Source organism: Drosophila melanogaster, chromosome 2R (genome assembly GCF_000001215.4).
Source record: "Drosophila melanogaster chromosome 2R".
NCBI lineage: Eukaryota > Metazoa > Arthropoda > Insecta > Diptera > Drosophilidae > Drosophila > Drosophila melanogaster.
This window is the reverse complement of record NT_033778.4, coordinates 20,417,401-20,436,700: the sequence shown is the minus strand read 5'-3', so window position 1 is coordinate 20,436,700 and position 19,300 is coordinate 20,417,401. Positions and strand designations below refer to the sequence as shown.

The 19,300-nt window shown below is 41.9% G+C and overlaps 1 protein-coding gene across 4 annotated transcripts in view; it reads right to left on the bottom strand.

Moving 5' to 3' along the window:
- side-VIII (sidestep VIII) overlaps positions 1-12,363 on the bottom strand; it is a 54,614-nt gene extending 42,251 nt beyond the window's left edge. For 2 of the 4 annotated variants that reach the window (NM_001103912.3, NM_166392.4), the window contains exons 1-3: positions 12,045-12,363; positions 6,925-7,297; positions 4,838-4,858 (exon numbers count right to left, since the gene is read on the bottom strand). In NM_001103912.3, the coding sequence (NP_001097382.2) occupies positions 4,838-4,858; positions 6,925-7,066 (163 nt within the window). In that variant the 5' untranslated portion in view covers positions 7,067-7,297; positions 12,045-12,363. The remainder of the gene's footprint in view (positions 1-4,837; positions 4,859-6,924; positions 7,298-12,044) is intronic. The other 2 variants (NM_001144248.2, NM_001103913.3) reach the window with 1 other exon arrangement.
- Positions 12,364-19,300: the final 6,937 nt, after the last annotated feature.

Sequence of the window (19,300 nt, the reverse complement as noted above, 5' to 3'; positions counted from 1 at the left end):
CGTGTGTCCCTTGGCCCAGAGAGTTCCACGCGTAACTTGACTTTACTTCGGCTGCGGCTCAAAGTGAACAGAAACTGTAGTTGTGCGCCACGCCCACTTTTGGGCAACATCCGCCCACAACTACACCATCCCAGCAAAGAGGGTTGACAACTTTTTTTTTTTTTTTGTTGCTGTTGGTTTTAGTTGCTGCTACGCTATGTTTTCATTTTCCACCGCACTCCTGCTGGATTTTTTGCCCTCATCGTCATGTTGCACAAAGTTAAATGTTTCTGCGCAGCCGGGCGGCACAAATGCGAAATGGCAACAAACAATTTGAAGCAATAAAATAAAGAGAGCATATGAAGTGGGTGGACTCGCGGCAGCTCCAGGGCATAATATCTGAGGAATAAAAGCGAAATTGAATTGTAAAATTTTTATTGTGATGTCGAGGAGCCGCCGCATAGCTAGTAGCAGCCATTAGCTCAAGTCTTTGCCCAGTTTTCCAGTTTTCTGTTTTAATTCGCACTGCTCTCGTGACCCGCCAAACAATGGCCATTGAGAACTCGGCACTCGACGCAACTTAATCAAATTTCCAGCAGTTAGCCAGCGGCCAAAAACCTCAAATGTACGGGTTACGTTGCCAAACCATTGCAATACCCTGTAGCGGCAAAGCGGTGTTCACATTTTGCACATTCGATCCCGGAAAATCCAATCTACTCACTCGCAAAGCAAATCTTTGCCTGCTGCTCTGGCCAACAATTACATGTTTAATTAACTTTTGTTATGACTGGCGCACTCCACCCCCCCTTCTCTACACTATTTCTCGCCTGCTGGCTCGTCTAATTAGAAAAGTGCAACAACTGTCGGTCAGATTGCTGAATCTAATAATCCACCGGCCAGGGGAGCTGGGATGTAGGATAGATGCATTATTCCAGGATGGCAGGATGCGAGATTGCACTGCAAGAACATGGTATACGTACATATGTGTATGTATATGTGGCTAGCCTGCTTTTGATGCCCCATCAAAAGGATATGCAGCCGCTCGTCGACTCCATTCAGCTCGGTAAAATTTTAATTTAGGTTTTGTATGCAAATGACCCCAAATGTTGTATAACAATTGAGATAGCGTACGAGATTTTTGGCTACATTCTTGGCCGACAAATTGTTATGAATGTGCGAGTATGTGTCCACTTGGGTGGCTGTGCCCAGGGCTTTAGTCCTTTAGGCATGACATGTGCAACTGCAAGTTACAGTTGCCATTTGCGGAACTTTGTCATGGCATCACGTGGCTTTGGTGCCTTAAGCCCTTTGGGATCTAGGATCGCCCCCAGCATGAGGCCTATTCCTCTGCCTATTTCCTGTCACTCTACCCCTCAGCTCCTTGTCCGTGTCCTTTGTCTATATCTGTGTGGGCCAGGCAAACGCACAGGACACAAGCTTTATGATTAGTGCAGCCAGGAATGGGATTTTCAAGCACTAATTGTCTGGAATTTCTTTAGATCCCTGCAGTAAGTGCACTGGGATTACCAAGAAAACCAATGAAGAGTAATGTGGCGGTTACACAACGTTCCCAAGTTTAGTACCATTACGGAAAGTATTTTTAAGCTTTAAATGCAAGTATAATTCTTTTCTATACAGAATACATTATGTTCATTTATTCTAAAGAAATAATAGGTTCTGAGTCGCTGCTTGTACTCAATCTTAATCACTGAATTAAAATAATATTTGCACATTTTTAAAAGTTATTAAAATACTTTGGTCAGTTTGTACAACTGTTGCTGTCTGCCGGCATAAAAAGCGCTTTTAAATGGGCCTGTTTATAAAGTCAGCGATAAGTTAAGTATGCAAATCCTTAGCAGCGACAACAACTGCCAAAGATTAATGAAAAACTTTGGCATTTTTCGGAGAATTCTTTCATGAGCAAGTCCTGATTTGGGTTTTAGGGGGCGGAGGCTTAAAGCAAAAGTGCTAGACTCTTTAGCATACGAAACGAGACAGGACATGCACGAAGGAGCTGACAGGAGCCCGTGGGCAGAACCACTTGAAGGTAAGGGAGAGCTTGCGACTGAGTCAACTGTTTATTTATTATTTATTTATTATGCGGCCAACACTAAACTGTAACTAAAAACAAGATTCCAGGCCGACTGCCAACACAGGATGTCTACACATGTCGAGCAAAGGGATCGAAATGGAGGTACTGGTCCGGGCCAAACATCTCCAGTTGACGTTGACGCCACTTTGATATATTATGCACGCTTGAGGCCAGCAACAAATAATCAAGTATCAAATTCCATACGGAATGCTAACGAAAGCCCCTCCCCCAAAACAGCAGCCGACCGCACAGGCAAAGCGATTTTTTCCTGCCACCAGGGAGAGGGCTAAAATTTGGGGTTCCATCTGCGATGGCTGCCGTCTTAAGCTGTCAGCCAAATGAGGGCAGGCCGCAAATTTCGGAGGACGAAGCACACACACACAAAGACAAAGCTCGCAGGTATTGCGAGCCTAAGTTACATCTTCTGCTATTCTTATTGCACTGGAAAAAACTATTTATACCATTGGGGATCCTTAAACTCAGACTCTACAGACTCAAACTCTTCAGACATATTACCTCTCCTATCCTTAAAGTACTTAAAAATCTAACAACTTATATATTTTGTATACTCAATTGCATACTCGGAACAGTTAAATCTTTAGTAAACTTGTAAATTCATTATCCCTAATTCTTTTCCGTGTTCCTGTGGCCTTTGCCCATAGTGCGTGTGGCAAATGAACAATCAGGCTGGCAGGCACATGGCAACATCTTTCGGCGACTGGAAGAGCTTGTTTGCTTGAGCCCTTGGCTTTCCCACAGACCTGGCCCGGAATCGGTCTAAGCCGATTAGCATGGCATAATAGTTGCCAGTTGCCGACAATAAACTAGCCAACTGGACTGGGCCAACGGAGTTGTCTGATTTTTTATGTTGATTTTCATAGGAAGTGTGGACATAACGTGGCAGCAGAAGCAGCTGCAGAAAGAAATTGGTGTCGACCAAAAGCACATGGGAAACTCATCTGGCTGGGAAACTTCAGTTCAGTACATAGAAAATGCTTTCCATTTCGCAGGCATTTCTGCATCCATTGGAATTTGCGTGGAAATCTCTTAAGTCAGACATGGAGATTCTTAGGGCAAACTGTTTTGTCATTTCTACTCGTATCGTCTGTCGCTAGGCATTTGCATTATTACTGTTCGGTTCCGTTCTCGCTTCTCGGTTTGATTTATTAATGTGGTTGGGTTTTATTTCCATGGCCCGCTAAGCTTTATTTGTTCATTAGTGAGTCAGTCGGTCTGGCGCTGCCGGTCGTATTCTATTGAAAATAGATGTAGCTTTGGAGGCTCACAGTCTGATCCCGTTTTGTGGGCTTAAATCCTAAGCCAAACAAGGAGTGCAAACTCTTTAATGGCTTGACTGGTCGGGCCCGAAATAAATTTATCTCGGTCTTTTCACACCGCCTTGATATCTGCGAACTGTCAGGCATAATGAGTGCAAATAAATTTCAAGTAGGCTTAAAATTTTCCACTTTTTCACCCCGGCAATTGCTCTTCGGCTCCGGCTCCTTGCGCCTTGCTCCTTGCTCCTTGCTCCTTGCTATTCAATGTAACCGCAGAAATTCATATACAAAAATAACACGAGCGATAAGAGGGTATAAAAAGTGGCATGAATAACGGCCAAGGGAAATGCGGTCGAAGTCAAGGGGAAGGAGATGAAGTAAGTAAGCAAAATGAATTCTATTTAACATTTTGGGTGAAATTTGCGCAATTTTTTTTTTTTTTTTTGGCTGTGCGAGTATCGTTGGTGTTTGCTTTGCTGCTGTCCCGCCGCCAATATAGAAGTATCAACAAGAAGGGACAGCGCCACTGCCTTTTTGTGACGCATTCGAGGGGCAGATGATAAATGTCCTTGCCAAGCCATGAAATGAATGAAGTATGGCCACGCATTTATGTGTGGCCAAAGGCAAACAGGCAGAGTTTTCCGGGCAAACAAAAGGCGGGCAACAAGGCAGCAAAGGAAAACCTGACAACACAGAGACCGAAAATCACAACAAAAATGGTGGGGGAGGGGATGAAGAGATCTTTCGACAGTCGCTTTTCCTTTGAAGCCGCCGAAGAAACACTTCCACGGACTAGCAGTAGAGTAGAGTAGGCCACTCGCCCAGCGGCCACGATTTCTTGGCCACGACTTCACAGCCAATCGCCAAAAACGGGAATGGAAAAAAGCTGGCATCGAGAAGTGAAAGAAAACTCTTGACAAACTGAGCTGAACCGAACCGAACCAAACTGAACTGAACTGAACTGAACTGGCGCTGCTTGTCATTCATCGCGCTGTCAGCTCGCTTCCTGCTGCACTGGAATTTTCAGTCTCTCGGGCGAAGTTTGGAGGGAAAGTTTTTTCGGTCAACTACACGCACACGTTGTGAAGGACGTAGGACGCTGGACGAAGGACTCTGACCAGCTGAAAGTTGTTTTGGTATTTTTTCTACTTTCGGTGTTTTCTGGTTTTTTCAGCTTTTCCCTCGGCTTACGCCGCTCGACCCCATTGCTATCCATTCGAAATCTTGACTTTCCCATGGCCGGCTCGCCTTACAAAAGCTGATTTTTTTTTTTTAGCTGCTTTGATGCCTTTAACTCTGGTGGTTCGTGTTTGTATTCATGTTGTGGGCGTGGCAGCAGCTGTTGCCACCGCCCCTCGCATTTATACCCAGTCAATCTGATGGGCAAATTGTTTGGGCTGTCCCAGCTTAAAGACCAATAATATTTGTATAACTTTAAGGATGCATAAATGAGGGTATTTGAAAATAAATTAAGTGTTCAACAACTTACCAGCTAAAAGTAAAAGTAGGGCTGCAATAAAATAAAGAAAAAAATAAACATATAAAATAAAAGTGATATAATAATAAGGAAATTAAATACGTAAACATCTTACATAAAATAAAAAGTATAAAAAACTATATAGAGACAATATGGGATTTAAGAAACATTAAGTTTTAAATAATTTCATATATACTTTTTCGGCTTACAATAACTGGATGCAAAAGAAGTTAGGAAAGCACTTTCGTAGTGGCTTAATACAGACGAACTCGGCTTGTACTTGTATGAAAATCTTGTAAATCTGGCGTTAAATCCTTTCGAAAAGTTAGCAAGCTCCGACTCAGATATAGACATCTGAATCGAAGTTGGCAGTGCTTGGGCCGAAACTTAACTCATCAGATATGCTTCTAAATAAGCATTTATAGAGCTGCGCTGCGGCAACAACTGGCAAACTTTTGCCCAAAAACCGAAAACAACAGCGGCAAATCGGAGCGGCAAGCCAAACATAATTCCCAAGTTTTTGGCCAAAATGTTGAGTAGGTTGTTTTCATAGAAATGCGATAAATACTTTTCCCAGCCCGCTTAGAGCGTCAAGCGGCCGGAACTACGTATGTTTGTAGTCCAGAGGAAGTGGTGGCGTGTGGCAAAGTTAACTTGGAAAACATTAAAATGCCAAAGTGGAAAGTTTCATCTAGCTGGCTGACTGACTGACTGACTGACTGGCTGGCTGGCTGGCTGGCGCAACAACGAAATTCAATTGAAAACATATAAAATCTGAATTTATGAAGACCCGAACCAGCAATTTGCGTCTGTTGGAAACTTTGGCATCAAAAGGCCGAGCAGGCAAGTGGAACAATATGCACCCAGACCCCGGGCGTTAAACCGCTGCAGTGCCAGTTTGTTTGACTTGGACTTTGACTTTGACTTGGCCAGGGAATTGGTTGGCCAATACATGGCAGGGCCCACATGGCGTATGCATGATTTGGAGCACGGCTCCCACTTATTTTATGGGTTAATTGAGATGGAAACAGAACCAAGCCATAGATAACTGTTCCAGGACCTGGAAACACTTTCTTGCCGCTGACAGGCCTGTGAACTTGGATCAATGCTAATGTACAATCTATGCCCGAAACTTTTCGATGACCGAAAAGTTTTCCAAGTTTGTTTCGCATTTTTGTGGCTTTCACCGACACTCGTTTAGCACCCGATGTAGAGCCACTGCCACGGTCTTATTTATTAGCCACATTTTATTATTTGCCAGCGCAAGTGATGGCCAAGAGTGGGAATTTTCAGCTAAGCACTCCGTTTAGAAGGATTTGTGGGGCCAAGCTTTGAAATCAATTTCAAATCCATAACAATTTGGCATAATTTGCTCGCATAAAACCGTAAATTTCATTTACTCAATAATGCAGCGACAAAAGACTCGCTTTGTCAGCCCACAAAGGCAAACGCAAACGCAATTTTCTTTACACACAATAAACTTTATGTTGATTGAATAAAAGTTGCGTCAGGCCCACGCACACATGAGCACGCACTCACACACCAATGAGCACACGCACGCACTCACACAGACACGCCTAATGGAAAGCAAACTTTTCATTTTAAATTAACTTTCGAATTCAAAGGGAAAAGACACATTATCAGTTCGATATCACCGTCGCAAATTGTTCATATAATTTTGGCTTAATTAAAATAGTTTTATTACTGCAGTTTCAATATGAAATTACATTTACTATCAAATCATTCACTTGCAATAAAGCCATAATTGTTTTTGGGGAAAAAACCAATTGGACTTTATTTAAAGAAACGTGTATATTTAAAACCACTTGATTAATACGCGAAATTTATGCATCATTATAAGATTTTATTTCGGTAATTATTGCGTAGATATTCTACATTTCAAATCAGATTTATGATTAATTTTAAATATTTATTTCCGACAAATATCTATTTCGATTTGAATTGTTTGTTTATGAAAGGAAACAATAATCAGAGTAACAAATTTAAATCACCTATTGAGGTGGCTAAAAGTGTTTAAAGATTTTTACGCCTTCTATATAGTATATATGCTATGGTATAATTTATATTTCGGCACTCACCATTCTCCTCCTCGATGTTCCTGGTCATGGTGGTCGAGGAGCTGACGCGGACGCGAGATGCCGCCGCCGCTGGGCCATTTAGCGCGGACAGGACGAGCAGGCAGAGCGGCAGGAAGAGCGAGCGGCTGGAGGTCCTGCTCATGGTGGCGACCCAGCCCGCGATCCTGCGGACAGTGAGTGTGGTGAGGGGAGGACGAAGACGAGGGGGTTTCTGGGTAGCCTTCAATGCGGGGTGTCCTGGTGCTCCTGCACCCGTGTTGCCTACTTTTCGGCTCAGATGCCTTTCACACTTTGCAGCGCGAGCATTTTTCGTATGTAGTTCTTTTGCGCGATTTATTTTTGCTTGATTTCGATTTAAATTAATTCGCAAACGCTGTAAAGAGTGAGACAGACAAGGAGAGAGAGAGAGATAGTCGGCAGTTGAAGAGAGAGACAGAGAGATAGGTGGATTGGCACAGTCAGCAGTATTTGTTGACATGTCAATAAATAAAGCAAAACAAAGGCAAACCAAACAAAATACAACATAAAAATAAAATGAAATACAATTCCATTCCATTACATTTTTGGGTAATTACAGTTTTTCGATGCCGTTGCTCTGGCTGAAATTTATTTAATTGCCTTTATTTTCGGTTTGGCAAATTTGTAAGCAAATTCATTGCACTTTCACGCAGCAAACACACTTGCACTCTCCGAAACACAAACATGCAAATGTAATTTATGTGATTTTTACAAATTTTATTGGCTTAATTTGTTTGTAGTAATATTTATGGCAATTGCAAATGGACGTTATTTATATCGTTGCCATTGTTAACTCACGCTGCGAACTCAAATCGAATTACACAATCGAATGCAGCGCAGTTGTAACTTTAGACCAATTAAGCAATTAAATGTATCCGTGCTCGGAGATGTCTTGGCGCGACAGCTACAAATCACAACGCATTTAGCCATTTTGTCAACCGCACGACAGCACGTACACCTCAATATTTTAAAACATATTTCTGTCTTCCGCTGCGAGGCTCTTTTAATTAAAGATTATTTATAACTCGCAGCCGAGAGCGCGTGAACAGTGAGAAATCATTTCGAATGCCGCCTGCGTACATATTTGTTATAATTTATGTGCCCCATATATAATGACTAACAACACACGACGACCAACTGTGCAAAGGACGCTCCTTGCGACTCCTTAAGGAATGGGATTGGATAGGATGGTAGTATACCAAAGAAACATGTGCCAAAGTACCCGCGCGCGTGTAGATCCTTAAGAGGGGAAAAACCGGGCAGGGGATGCCGACAAAAAGCCAGGGAAACGTGCCAGCATCAAAGTTCAATATGACGATGATGGCTGTGGCACAGCAGTAGAAGAAGTCGCTTCCCGCTGAAGAGCTAACGAGTGCAAATTTCTCTTCGGAATCCTTGTTTTCCCATTTCTTCGCGCTCGGCGGCGTTTCGGTCTGGCTGTGCTTTTACTTTTACGTTGCGAAAACCCAATAAACGATAAACAGGAAAGCGGAAATCGGAAACTGTACGCGCTCATGTTTCTAGACTACACACAGACTGGCTCAAATATCACAGTAACCACCGCACACTAGCAGAAAAAAGTGGTCAAACCCAAAAAATATAACAAACATGTAGATGCAACTAAACAAAAATATTAATCAAACAGTATTTCATTTATATAAAAAAAAATTACAAATGAAAAGTCAAATAATCCTTTTTATATATGGACGACTTAAAATTGTGTGAAAGTCCATTTCCGAATTTGTTTTCTCTGTAAAATCGCTATAGATTCAGCCACAAAATCGAGGCTTCGATGAGACGTGCTTTTATGATATATTGACTTGCTCTTGCTGGATTTTTATCGGCTGTATTACGGGGGCCAAATGCTTTTAGCCGGCTGCACTAATTTTATTTCAGCTCTCAGTTAACGGCCTACGCCCTAAAGTTCATATTTATTTGGCTGCCGACCTGAATATAAAGTAAATAAAACTATTTTGAGTGCTGTAACCTCACAACCGCAACTGACAAGCGGCGGAGTGCCCACTTAATCATGTTTTTTTTAAAGCGGCTTTAATAAATCTGTCTAAATTTATTTACAATGCAAACGGCTGGCCAGGCCTGCAAATGGATTTCCATTCCGATAAAGTGAAAATATTTGTAAATCGTTAGTCAACAGAAGAGGAGTAAAATTATTTCCATAACGAAAACCCAAAATGGAGGGCTTAAATGAAATTCGAATCTAAAAATATCCAAACATACGAGTTGAAGTTTTGATTTGCGATCAATTTAATTTAATTGAATCGAGAATTGAAAGCTTTTATTAATACCTACGAAAACAAATGCTGGAGTTATGTTTATTAAATGTACATTGCGCATCGAGAGTAGCTTTAATGTTTGGCACACATTCGACCCCGAAATTAAATATGAGCCACTCAAAATCCATTTAGCCAGATCCTTGCCAAACTTTTGCCAAATCAGTTTAGTGAATGGGTTATGCAAGGATAAAAACTTGTGTGTGCAGCCAATAAAAAGCGTTCCCAATAAAATGTGAGTCACATTAGCTAATGCAAACTGAGCGCCGAAGGTGAAGGGTTTTTCCCAGGGAGTACACGCTGCGTATACGTAACTTCGATGGCCGTGTGCCTGTGAACCAGTAGTGTTCGTTAGTTTGAGCATGAGTGTGAGTGCAAGGGAGCATTGTGCCAGTTTCGCCATTGAGGCATCCACCTACGATCGACATGCACTTCAATTTACAAACTTGCCAAGCCAGCATGTTTGTGTGCGTCTGTGTGGGGATGTATGTATGTGAGTTTTCAGTGTGCCTGAGTGTGTGTGTGTGTGAGTGGCGGTGAGTTTTCCGGCTGCAGCTGCAGCAAAGTGTGTCGACGTTTTTCCATTTCCGGCATGCAAGTTTCCGCTCGCCCTCGCTCCCTTTATTTTGTAATGTAATGAAGTGTGTTTGCATTAAAATGCAATTTGAAGTGCAGAGTTACAATATTATTATGGCATCTATAAGTGCACGTGCGAGTGTGTGTGTGTGTGTGTGGGCGCCAGGAGAGCCCTTGAGCAGGATACTCCCATATACTACCTGGCCCTGCCACTTTTTTTCGCGGTTTATGTGCGCTAAGTGAGCCTATAAAAAGCCATGCCTGGCTGCCTCGTTTCGCAAGGGTTCAAGTGCAATTTTATGAATACTAAAAATTCTAACGGCTAGCCCACATCTATATACGCTCGTGTGTGTGTGTGAGTAAGAGTGAGGCAGGACTGGGCAGCAATCAGAGCGTTCAACACTTGGCGCCATCATCAACATCATTCGTTTTCCCCCCGAACAGCTGTTTCCCATCCCCGGGCTGCTAATTGTGCTGCATACTTGGTTGAGCCCGTGAGCCTGTGAGCATGTGTGCGTGGCAGAATTAACCAGGCATCAGGACACTCCTTCCCACAGAGGGAAACGAATGGCCTTGTCAAGGCACTCCCACACTAAGAGCGACACCCACACACCCGCACAACCAAACAGCAATCTTGGAAACCGTTTTGATATGCAAATAAACACTCGGTCTCCAGCTGTCCGCAGCATTAATTGCATATTAAAATTCACTTCTGCTCGCATTTCCATTCCGAATTGATGCACTTTGTTTTCGGTGTCCCCAATTATTTTGTTTATGTTGCATCGTGTGTCGTTTATAGATGGCTTTTGTCGCCAAATCGCATGGCCATTGTTCTACTCAGTTTGCGTCCCAGTCTGTCGCATTGGTGTCAGAATTCGAAATTAATGTTCGGCACAGCAACTAAATGAGTTTGATTAGGAACCAGAACAGCGGGGATCGGGTTCCAAATGGAAACAATGGTCTTTTGTGGAATTCTAGCATATGTAGGTTTTTTTTTGGGAATTTCTGCAATTTTATTATGTTCTATTTAGCCGGCCAATTAGAAATGTACCTATTTATTTTAAATATGTCTGTAGAGAAACCTAAATAAAATGGAAGCCTAGTCAAATTACATTTATATTTGTTTTAACTGTAAATAGAGGTATGGTAACTCCAGAATTCTATGATTTTGAACATTGAATTGAATGGTTTTAATTTAAATAATTGGTTTATCCATCATACTTGTACAAATTTGGTCTAATTGAATTTTATTGCTTTGATCTGATTATGGCAGTGAGTTTGCTAGGAAATCTCAAGTAGAAATTCACACCTCTGTCGAAACAAATGACAAGCTTTTGCTTTATAGCTCTTATCTTAATCAGCCGCAGTGGCCATCAATGTTTTTCCCTGCAGCTTATCGTGCAAATTCAATTTCGCCACCATCAGAGATCTCAACAGTTTGCTTTGAAGTGGCATTCATCTGTGTAATTTCATTACACGCACACTTCAGCAATTTAGCAATTTAAACAAACGTATGTGTACTTGGGTGTTGTATAGAGTGGCGGTGCGGGTGGGGCATATTTATCTATTAGTTTATGGATAGCATTTCACTGGGCCTTAATGGTCGTCAAAGGCCAGCAATTTTGCACTTATGTGCGAGTGCCGTGAAATATGATGGCATTTGCAGGGCCACTACATCACGAGAAATGTCGGCAAATGCATCGGGAAAAGCGAGGAGAAAACAACAAAAAAAAAATGAAACTAACCATACTAAATAACTAAAATGCTCAACAATAACAATTTTCGTGCAATTTGTACGGTCAGCTCGTTTGGAGCAACAAAAAACTATTTTAGCAAGCGAATGAAAGAAATCCGAAAAAAGGCGATATAACGAGCAGTTGAGCGGAGAAACCGTTTTATCTGCCGGCTTCTCTACAAAACACATACACACCCACATAAATACACACACAAACACACAATCACAGACACCATATAGACCGAGATATAGCCGCACACCCACTAAACTAGCAAAATAATCCAAAACGAGAATGACGCGCGCTTCGTGCGCTTTTCAATGGCTCGGCGTTCCGTGGAAATGATTTTCATTGAAAGCAAAGTGGGGGGCACTGCAGTCAGATCAGAGTCAGATCTCTTAAATGGGAAAACGTTGATTCGCGAATTCAACGTCATGACAACAAATTGCTTGTCGGCAACACAAGTAAAATAGTATAGAAACAACATTGGCCAACTGCTTACATTGCGAACAAGTACCGTTGTTTGTAGCTCGATGGACCGCGACTTTAAACACACTTTCCACACTTTTCAGTTTGACCTTATCCAGCTTCTAGGATAAGCACATTGTACTTATGGGCTTCGCTTGCGACACACTATCTACTTTGAACACATATGCCCGTTGCTGGGATACTGATGGAAATCAGGCGTTGATTTTTGGATGCACGTTTCGGTTTGATTTTGCTCCAATGGCCGGAATGCAATTCCATTCGCACTCTGCTCGCGACACGCCGTTCAAGTCCCGTTAGTTCCGACCGTACCCGCGGGATCGCAAACTCTCACTGAACGGATTTTTATGGTACACACGCTGGAGCCGAGCAGCTGAAGCTCGAGCGGCATACATCCACTCGGCACGGATGCTGGCCGAGTGGGTCGGCGAAAGCCGAGCGCCAAAAACGCTCCCGGCCGCCCAATAGGCGGTACCGGAGAGAAGCGCCACCGAGAGCAAAATCGAGAGACTTCAAGTGGCCGAAGTTGTGGCACGAAGTGGTGGATGCTGCACGCTAACAGGGCTCTGTTAGCGGTGCTCTCGAATTTATAGCACACTTTCGGGTGAGTTCCCGTTACTTTGCGGGATATAGGCCCGAATAATAGTGATAAATAATGAAACACCCTCAGTTTTTTAACTTATGGCAAAGTCATATTCAACTAGAGAGCAATTTGATAGTATACTAGATCACTGCAGTTGGATTATGGCAGCGGTTAATCTTGTTTACATTTCAAATTAGCCTGCGGCATTTCTCTGGCTTTCTCTCTCGGTTAATTTCGTTTCTCTCTTGTTTCTCTCTGGCGCAGCTTGTGCTAAAAATCAGCTGATGGCTGTGCTAAATTTTACATCAGTTTCTAAATGTGCGGATTAGGAATGTATGTTCAAGTTAAAGTTAATATATGTAAAAAAAGCAATAGGTGAATGAGTGCCATTTTTTTAATATAAAAAAGTTTTTCTTTAAATTTGGTCATATCTCTGTGTGTGTTTGTTATGAAACAATAGCCAAAAATACTGCTTGGGTTCACTTTAGGCAATCATCAATCATTCTGCTGCAGCTTTCAGTTATCAATCAAATATCCACCTGTTGATATGAACTCCATCCATCAATCAAAATGCTATATTAGATCTTCCGGAGACGAAATCGAACTCAACTTTAACTTTTAAAAATAAGTTCATCATATATACAGTACACTTACTTAATAAGTAAGTAACTAACTATTTGTTTAGCGGTCGCACAGAACACTGTTATCAGCAGAACTCGCTCTTTCGACCAACAACTTCGCTTCGCTCTCTTCTTTAAGAGAAATACAAAGCGGGGTCAAAAGTGTGCCAAATTTTTAGACGCCTTGTTGAGCTTTTTATGGCTCTGTAAGGCAATGTTAACTGGCCAGTGTAAATAGGCCAAATCTGGCAGATGTAGGTGATTGTCCTTTGGGGAAGGCCCCACTCGAAACTTAGAAATTATACTGCTTTCACTGCTTTCCGCACATATCGCACCAAAAAGATCCTTAATTTACTTGCCTTCACCGTTAAAGTCAATTTCCACTTCCACAAATGTTGGTCAACTGTTTTTTATCAGCTCATAAACATGGCGTACAAGTTCATTTCGGTGTTAAAAGCGTGTTCTCACACACACACACATGTATGTGTGTGTGTGCTTGCGTGTGAGTGTCCATTTTACAGCTGCAGCCCAACACACTCAAACCCACTCACACACACACGGTGGCTGACATTTTTAATAGCAAACACAACACGCAGCGACTTTCGCACATGAAATAATGCCAGCTGAAGTAGTAAGTAGTCCTGCCGGAACCGAACCCAAACAGATGACGCACCATGGAATAAGTTCCGTAAACAATGGTCAAAATCTTGGATATAATGACAAATACTTAAGAAACTATGTGCATCATATATAATTTATAAATTTAATTTAATCATTCATAATATCTTGGTTAATAAAATGCAATTTTATTTTGATCAATCAATTGTTTTTTTTTTATCAATTAAACAAAAGTATATCAACATAATTATTTCTATACCATTTAATGCACATCCATTTCATGAAATATTTTATTATTCTACCCACTGTGCCACGCTTGTTGCCTTTGGAGTTGTAATGAAAGTGTTTTTTATGAAGTGCTCGCATCCTCGTACGCAACATGCGTGTCCTGATCCTGCTGCTGCTGCTTTTGCTTTGCCTGTGCTTTAGCTACTTCTTGCCCCGGCCAGTGAAATATGACAAAAAGCATGCTACAGCTTCGCTATTTCCGCAGTTCTTGTTGTTGGTTTTTCGCTAGCGCTTTAATAGCGAGAAGAAGTCAGTGGCAAAACGTCGACCAGCCAAAGGAGTCGTCCTGTTGGTCCTGTTGTTGGTAACTGTGTGTGGCGTGCTGTAGTGTGGAGCGTGTGTGTCCGCAATAGCAATAAAAATATATTTTACAAACTGCTGTTGCTGCTGCTTCTGTTGGGAAACTGCTTAGGATTTTTCCTTTTTGTCCCGCTGTATTGTTAGAGTTTTCCTCGTTTTTGCTGCCGTTTGATATATGTAAAGCGGGTAACAAGAATACTGCCAACACCCGCAAACACCCCTTAACCCACTCACACATCCATGCAAAACAAGTTCGCTACAACAAATTATTGGAAACCCAAGAAGTTTTCTGCGCTGCCACTTTTATTTTCCCCTAACTCGTATGAAAAAAATATTTTAAAAAGTAAGAGAACATGGAGCAGCGGGGGAAAATCTCGCATAAAAAATAGGAAAATTGTTCCAAAGTTAGCAAGCCAACAACAAGCATATAAAATGTGTTTTTCGCAGAGTTTTCCCGCCGTGCTGATTACATATGTATGTGTGCGCCACTAAAACGCGTTTTGCTTAACGCGCTCGAATCGTTTTTGGTTTGCCCCGAAAATCCATTCCTTCACTGGTTTGACTTTATTTGGTTATGTCCTTCAGTTTGTGTCAGCAATAACGATTTTCTTTTCAATTTAGCTTTAGTGCGTATTTTGTTCTAATTTTATTGCTCGTATTAAAATATTTTCTTCTCGCCCGCCTGCAATTTTTTCGAGTGCCTGTTAACACACAATTTTTAGCGAACACTAACACACATACACTAGTTCTGTATGTGGGGGTATAAACCCAAAAAATCTTATTCGGAAGCACTGTATGTACACGCATATTTATATTGCGTATACCCTGCCTCCAAACGATTGCGAAATCATGGTTGCTTGATAATATATTTTTTATGATATTTATGACTGTGACATTTTGCTTAGCTGGCAGGCGATTTATATTTTTTGGCCAACTCTTTTCCATTTTCCGACTGCTTTCCCCTCATGGCATTGTTTTAGTTTTTCCTTGTTATTTTTTTTGCAATTTTATGTGCCATTGTTGCTGGCGTTTGTGGCTGTTTATTGTTTGTGATATGAGGCAGATCTATGGTCATTCAATGGATTGTCATATTGTGGCAATGTTCTTTTTTTATGCCCGCACACGTTTCGACGGCTTTTTATGGCGCAAAATCCACTAATACACGGGTATTATGCAGATGGTACTGGGCACAATTCTGAATAGATTCCAAATATTTGCAATATATAAAATAAGCTGAATACATTTTCCAATTGAAGCCAAAACAAACGGTCAACTTTTGTTCATATTTATTCGGATTCTTGAATATTTTTAGCTCGTTAACTTTGCGTGCACACTAAGAAAAAAAATATATAAAACATTGTAGATACATTTTGAATCAATGGAAAAATCCCAGTTCAAGATTTTTATAAAACGTGGATTAAAAAAAAAAAAAAATTAAGTAAATTGTTGTTTTTATTGTTCACCTGTAATCAATTCTTGAGTTGTTTATTTACTAATTTTAGTTTTGCAATAATGCGTATCGAGGCATATATACATTTTGGTTTGCTTGTTTTCTGTATCCAGAAATTATTTGGGAAATTTTTCGCATAGCTGGTGCAAAAATGTTTGTCTGCCACTTTGGGACTTGAAGACCGAACTGAATTGGGCGGGATGGCAATTAAAATTACCAACGGCAGCACCGACTGGCGCATGACAATGTTGTCTCTGCTCAAGTTTGGCTCGAACAACTTGCTCTCGGACACTCCAGAAGTAAAATGAAATTGTTTAAATTTAATTCAATTTGCTTGCTGGGCAGCAGCAAATTGCAGGCGCACAGAATGATGCAAACAATCTGCAATCTGGGAATTTGGAATAAAAATATGCAGAAGCAGTTCAAGTGCAATGCCATTTGAAGTCCTTGTCAGTAAACAAAGTCGAGTCTGCGAGAACACCTCTTACCAGCTGTTGCAAGTGGGTGGTTCTTGGCCTTAAATTTTGGCCCCGCTGCATATTGCCAGTTAGTTAATTATTGAGCCACCATCACGTACACACACAGCCATGCACGAGTGTGTGGCATCTGTTTGCCAGTGTCTGGGTTTAACTTAATTAGAGCGCTGCGCTGCATTTGTGGTCTTCATTTAACGCAGCGCCATGTCCTCGACCCATCCGCCATTCGCCATCCGACGGGCAAATCCCAACCAGCTCACCTCAACTGTGCCCAGCTCTCGGTTCCGTCCACCTGCCTTGGGAACCCACTCCCGGCCAGCTTCTGTCCCGCCATCCACTTCCACTTTTCACTGCCCGACTGTCTGTCTCCGCGGGCGCAAATTTAAAACTACATACAACTATTTCCGCCAACGCCGGAGGCTGCCGCTCCGATGTAGCCAAACATTTCGCTTTGTTTATTTGCTCTGATACCCTGGAAAAGCGGCTTGAATGAGCAACGACTGTGGAAATAAATAAATAAAATAATAAAAAAAACAAAAACAAATTCATATTTCAAGACAATATAATAAACAAATTAATAAATTTACATTTACAATTAAAATGGTATTAAGCTAAATATACTTTTCTTGAAATAATAGTGTGCAATTCACAGGGCATCTCTATATTCCATCACATTGCAATACAAAATTGTTTTTTTCCTATAGTGCTTGCTGTTGGTTCGCTGAGCGCTTGCATGTTGCACGTAATTTGCATTGTTGTTGCCTTTAATTGCTTAGTGTTAATTGCTGTAATTGCGGTAAACTAAACTACGAGCCAAGTAACAAACGCACGCACACACAAAAGAATAGCAGCAAACACGTAAATGTCCCGGCTGGTTAATTAAGCTGATGGCAGGGGGTGTGGACCTTGATTCGGATCCGAGGTCACTCACTGGGTCGGATGACCCACCACCCGGCAACCCGTCCCCGTTTTTCGAGGTGTTCGAGCTGAGTCCTTGGAGCGACTTTTGCAGCTTTGTCAACCGATCGCTCTGCAATTTGGCTCGCTGCGATGACACTCAATACGCTTGAGGCTTGGGTTCGCATTCGCTTTTGCCGCCGAATGGAAAAAGTGGATGGCGGATAAAGCTCGTTAAAGCTAGTTAAAGTCGGCTTTAAAATGGCAATGCCAGTTCAACGCCCATTTATGCTCAACATCCCCTTTTTTCACCCACATCGATGACGAAGGATGCGGGCTCAAATGTCACGGGGTTCGGCCATAAATTCCACGTCTTGGTGGTCGAGAAAACCGAACTGAGGCCCAATTATAGAAAGGTATTTATATGCGAATTCCAAACCGTTGGTTTCACATGTCATGTTTCGCTTAAAGCTCACCTGTATTAATTAATTGGGCAAGTAGTATTAATTAGAGGCACTCTGTCCCTCTATTGACTTGTGTTTCAGTTGGCTTAGTGATGTCCCGAAAACGTTTCGTTTCCCCCCCTCTATCACGCCATCTCTCTGACCCCGGGATGTATTCAACTGGAAAAGGGCTGGCCAAAAGGTCGAGAGTCAAGGCATCCAAGCTGGGTTCACCGGTCTAATGTGGTTGTGCTCCTGCAGCCTTGTGCTTCTTGTCAATGGGTTGCTCGAAAATCAGGAATTTTCGATAGCACATGCGACATGCGGCATGTTTTTGGGCCCGAAACACAAATTGAGTTTTTCGGGGGTCCGTTGGCCAGGCTTTTGCTGTTGCTGCCGGCAAAAGTCAATACAAAAGCTAATTGATTGGAAAATTATGTGACTTTGAATATGGCCGGAGTAGCAATACACAGAAATATACGACTCGACTATTAATGTCCAGCCGCAGTGGCAATCGACTGGGGAGTTAGGCATAAAAATTATTACAGCTCTGCGGCGAACATTTATATCAAGAAATATATATAGTATGTATTTTGCAAACACAGCTGCCCGGCTTAATGATTATGCATTAAGATGCCATTAAAAAATCTACTTGATTGCCGGCAACACAGGCGAGCGGCGACACTCAGTAATGAATTGATAAATTGAATTAGAAGGCCCTGCCGACATGGAGTATCGGCTAACTAACACTAATGAAATTACAAGTTGTGACGTGGCCAGACATAATTTTTGATTGATGATTGACGGAGCTTCTACTTCTAGGTTAAGGATCCCAGCGAAATGGCCACAACACTATACTTAAAGCTGAATGCTCGTCATTAATCAGCATTTCTCAATTAGAGAGCGCGGCGAGCTGAATTTTCAGTGTTGACAAGCCCTAAAAACATCGCGAGGGTGGGTGAAAAAGTTTGCACAACAATAAAAATCGCAGACAAAAGGCGGTAAACGATTGGCGTCAGAGAGCATGGGCACTGGTTGTTTGATAGTGGAGATGGGACGTATAACCTAGCCAAGTTGGGGTTTTTCCCACCACACCTCGTTCGATTTATAACATTTTCCATTTCAATTGCGGCACTGTTGACTGCATTCGATTCGATTGATTTCATTTGCCTGCTCGCCGTTTGGCGGTTATAAAAATTCATTGCAACCGTTTTTATACGAATGACGAGGTTTTCCATTCCTCCCTTTTTTTTCAGATTTGTTGTCAAATCAACAGGGAGTGTGTGTGTGTGTGTGGGGGGGGGGGGGAGTTTTGGGCCAATAAAACGTGTTCAGTGCTCGCAACTTCCGTTTCATTTCATTTTACCCATAATATGCGGCGCTGACGTCGCTGCCTTGCTGCATTTTTCATCATCATCACTCAAACACTTTTTGGCAACAATGCAAGCCCTTTTTCACCCATTTTCCGCAACTTTTCCGCCCTTTTTCCACGGTTACCCTTTTGATATCCACTTTGCATGCATTTACGCTTATTTGAGCATAATAATTTTTGTTTATTGCCCACAAAAAGTGGCAGTGAATGGAAACGAAACTACTA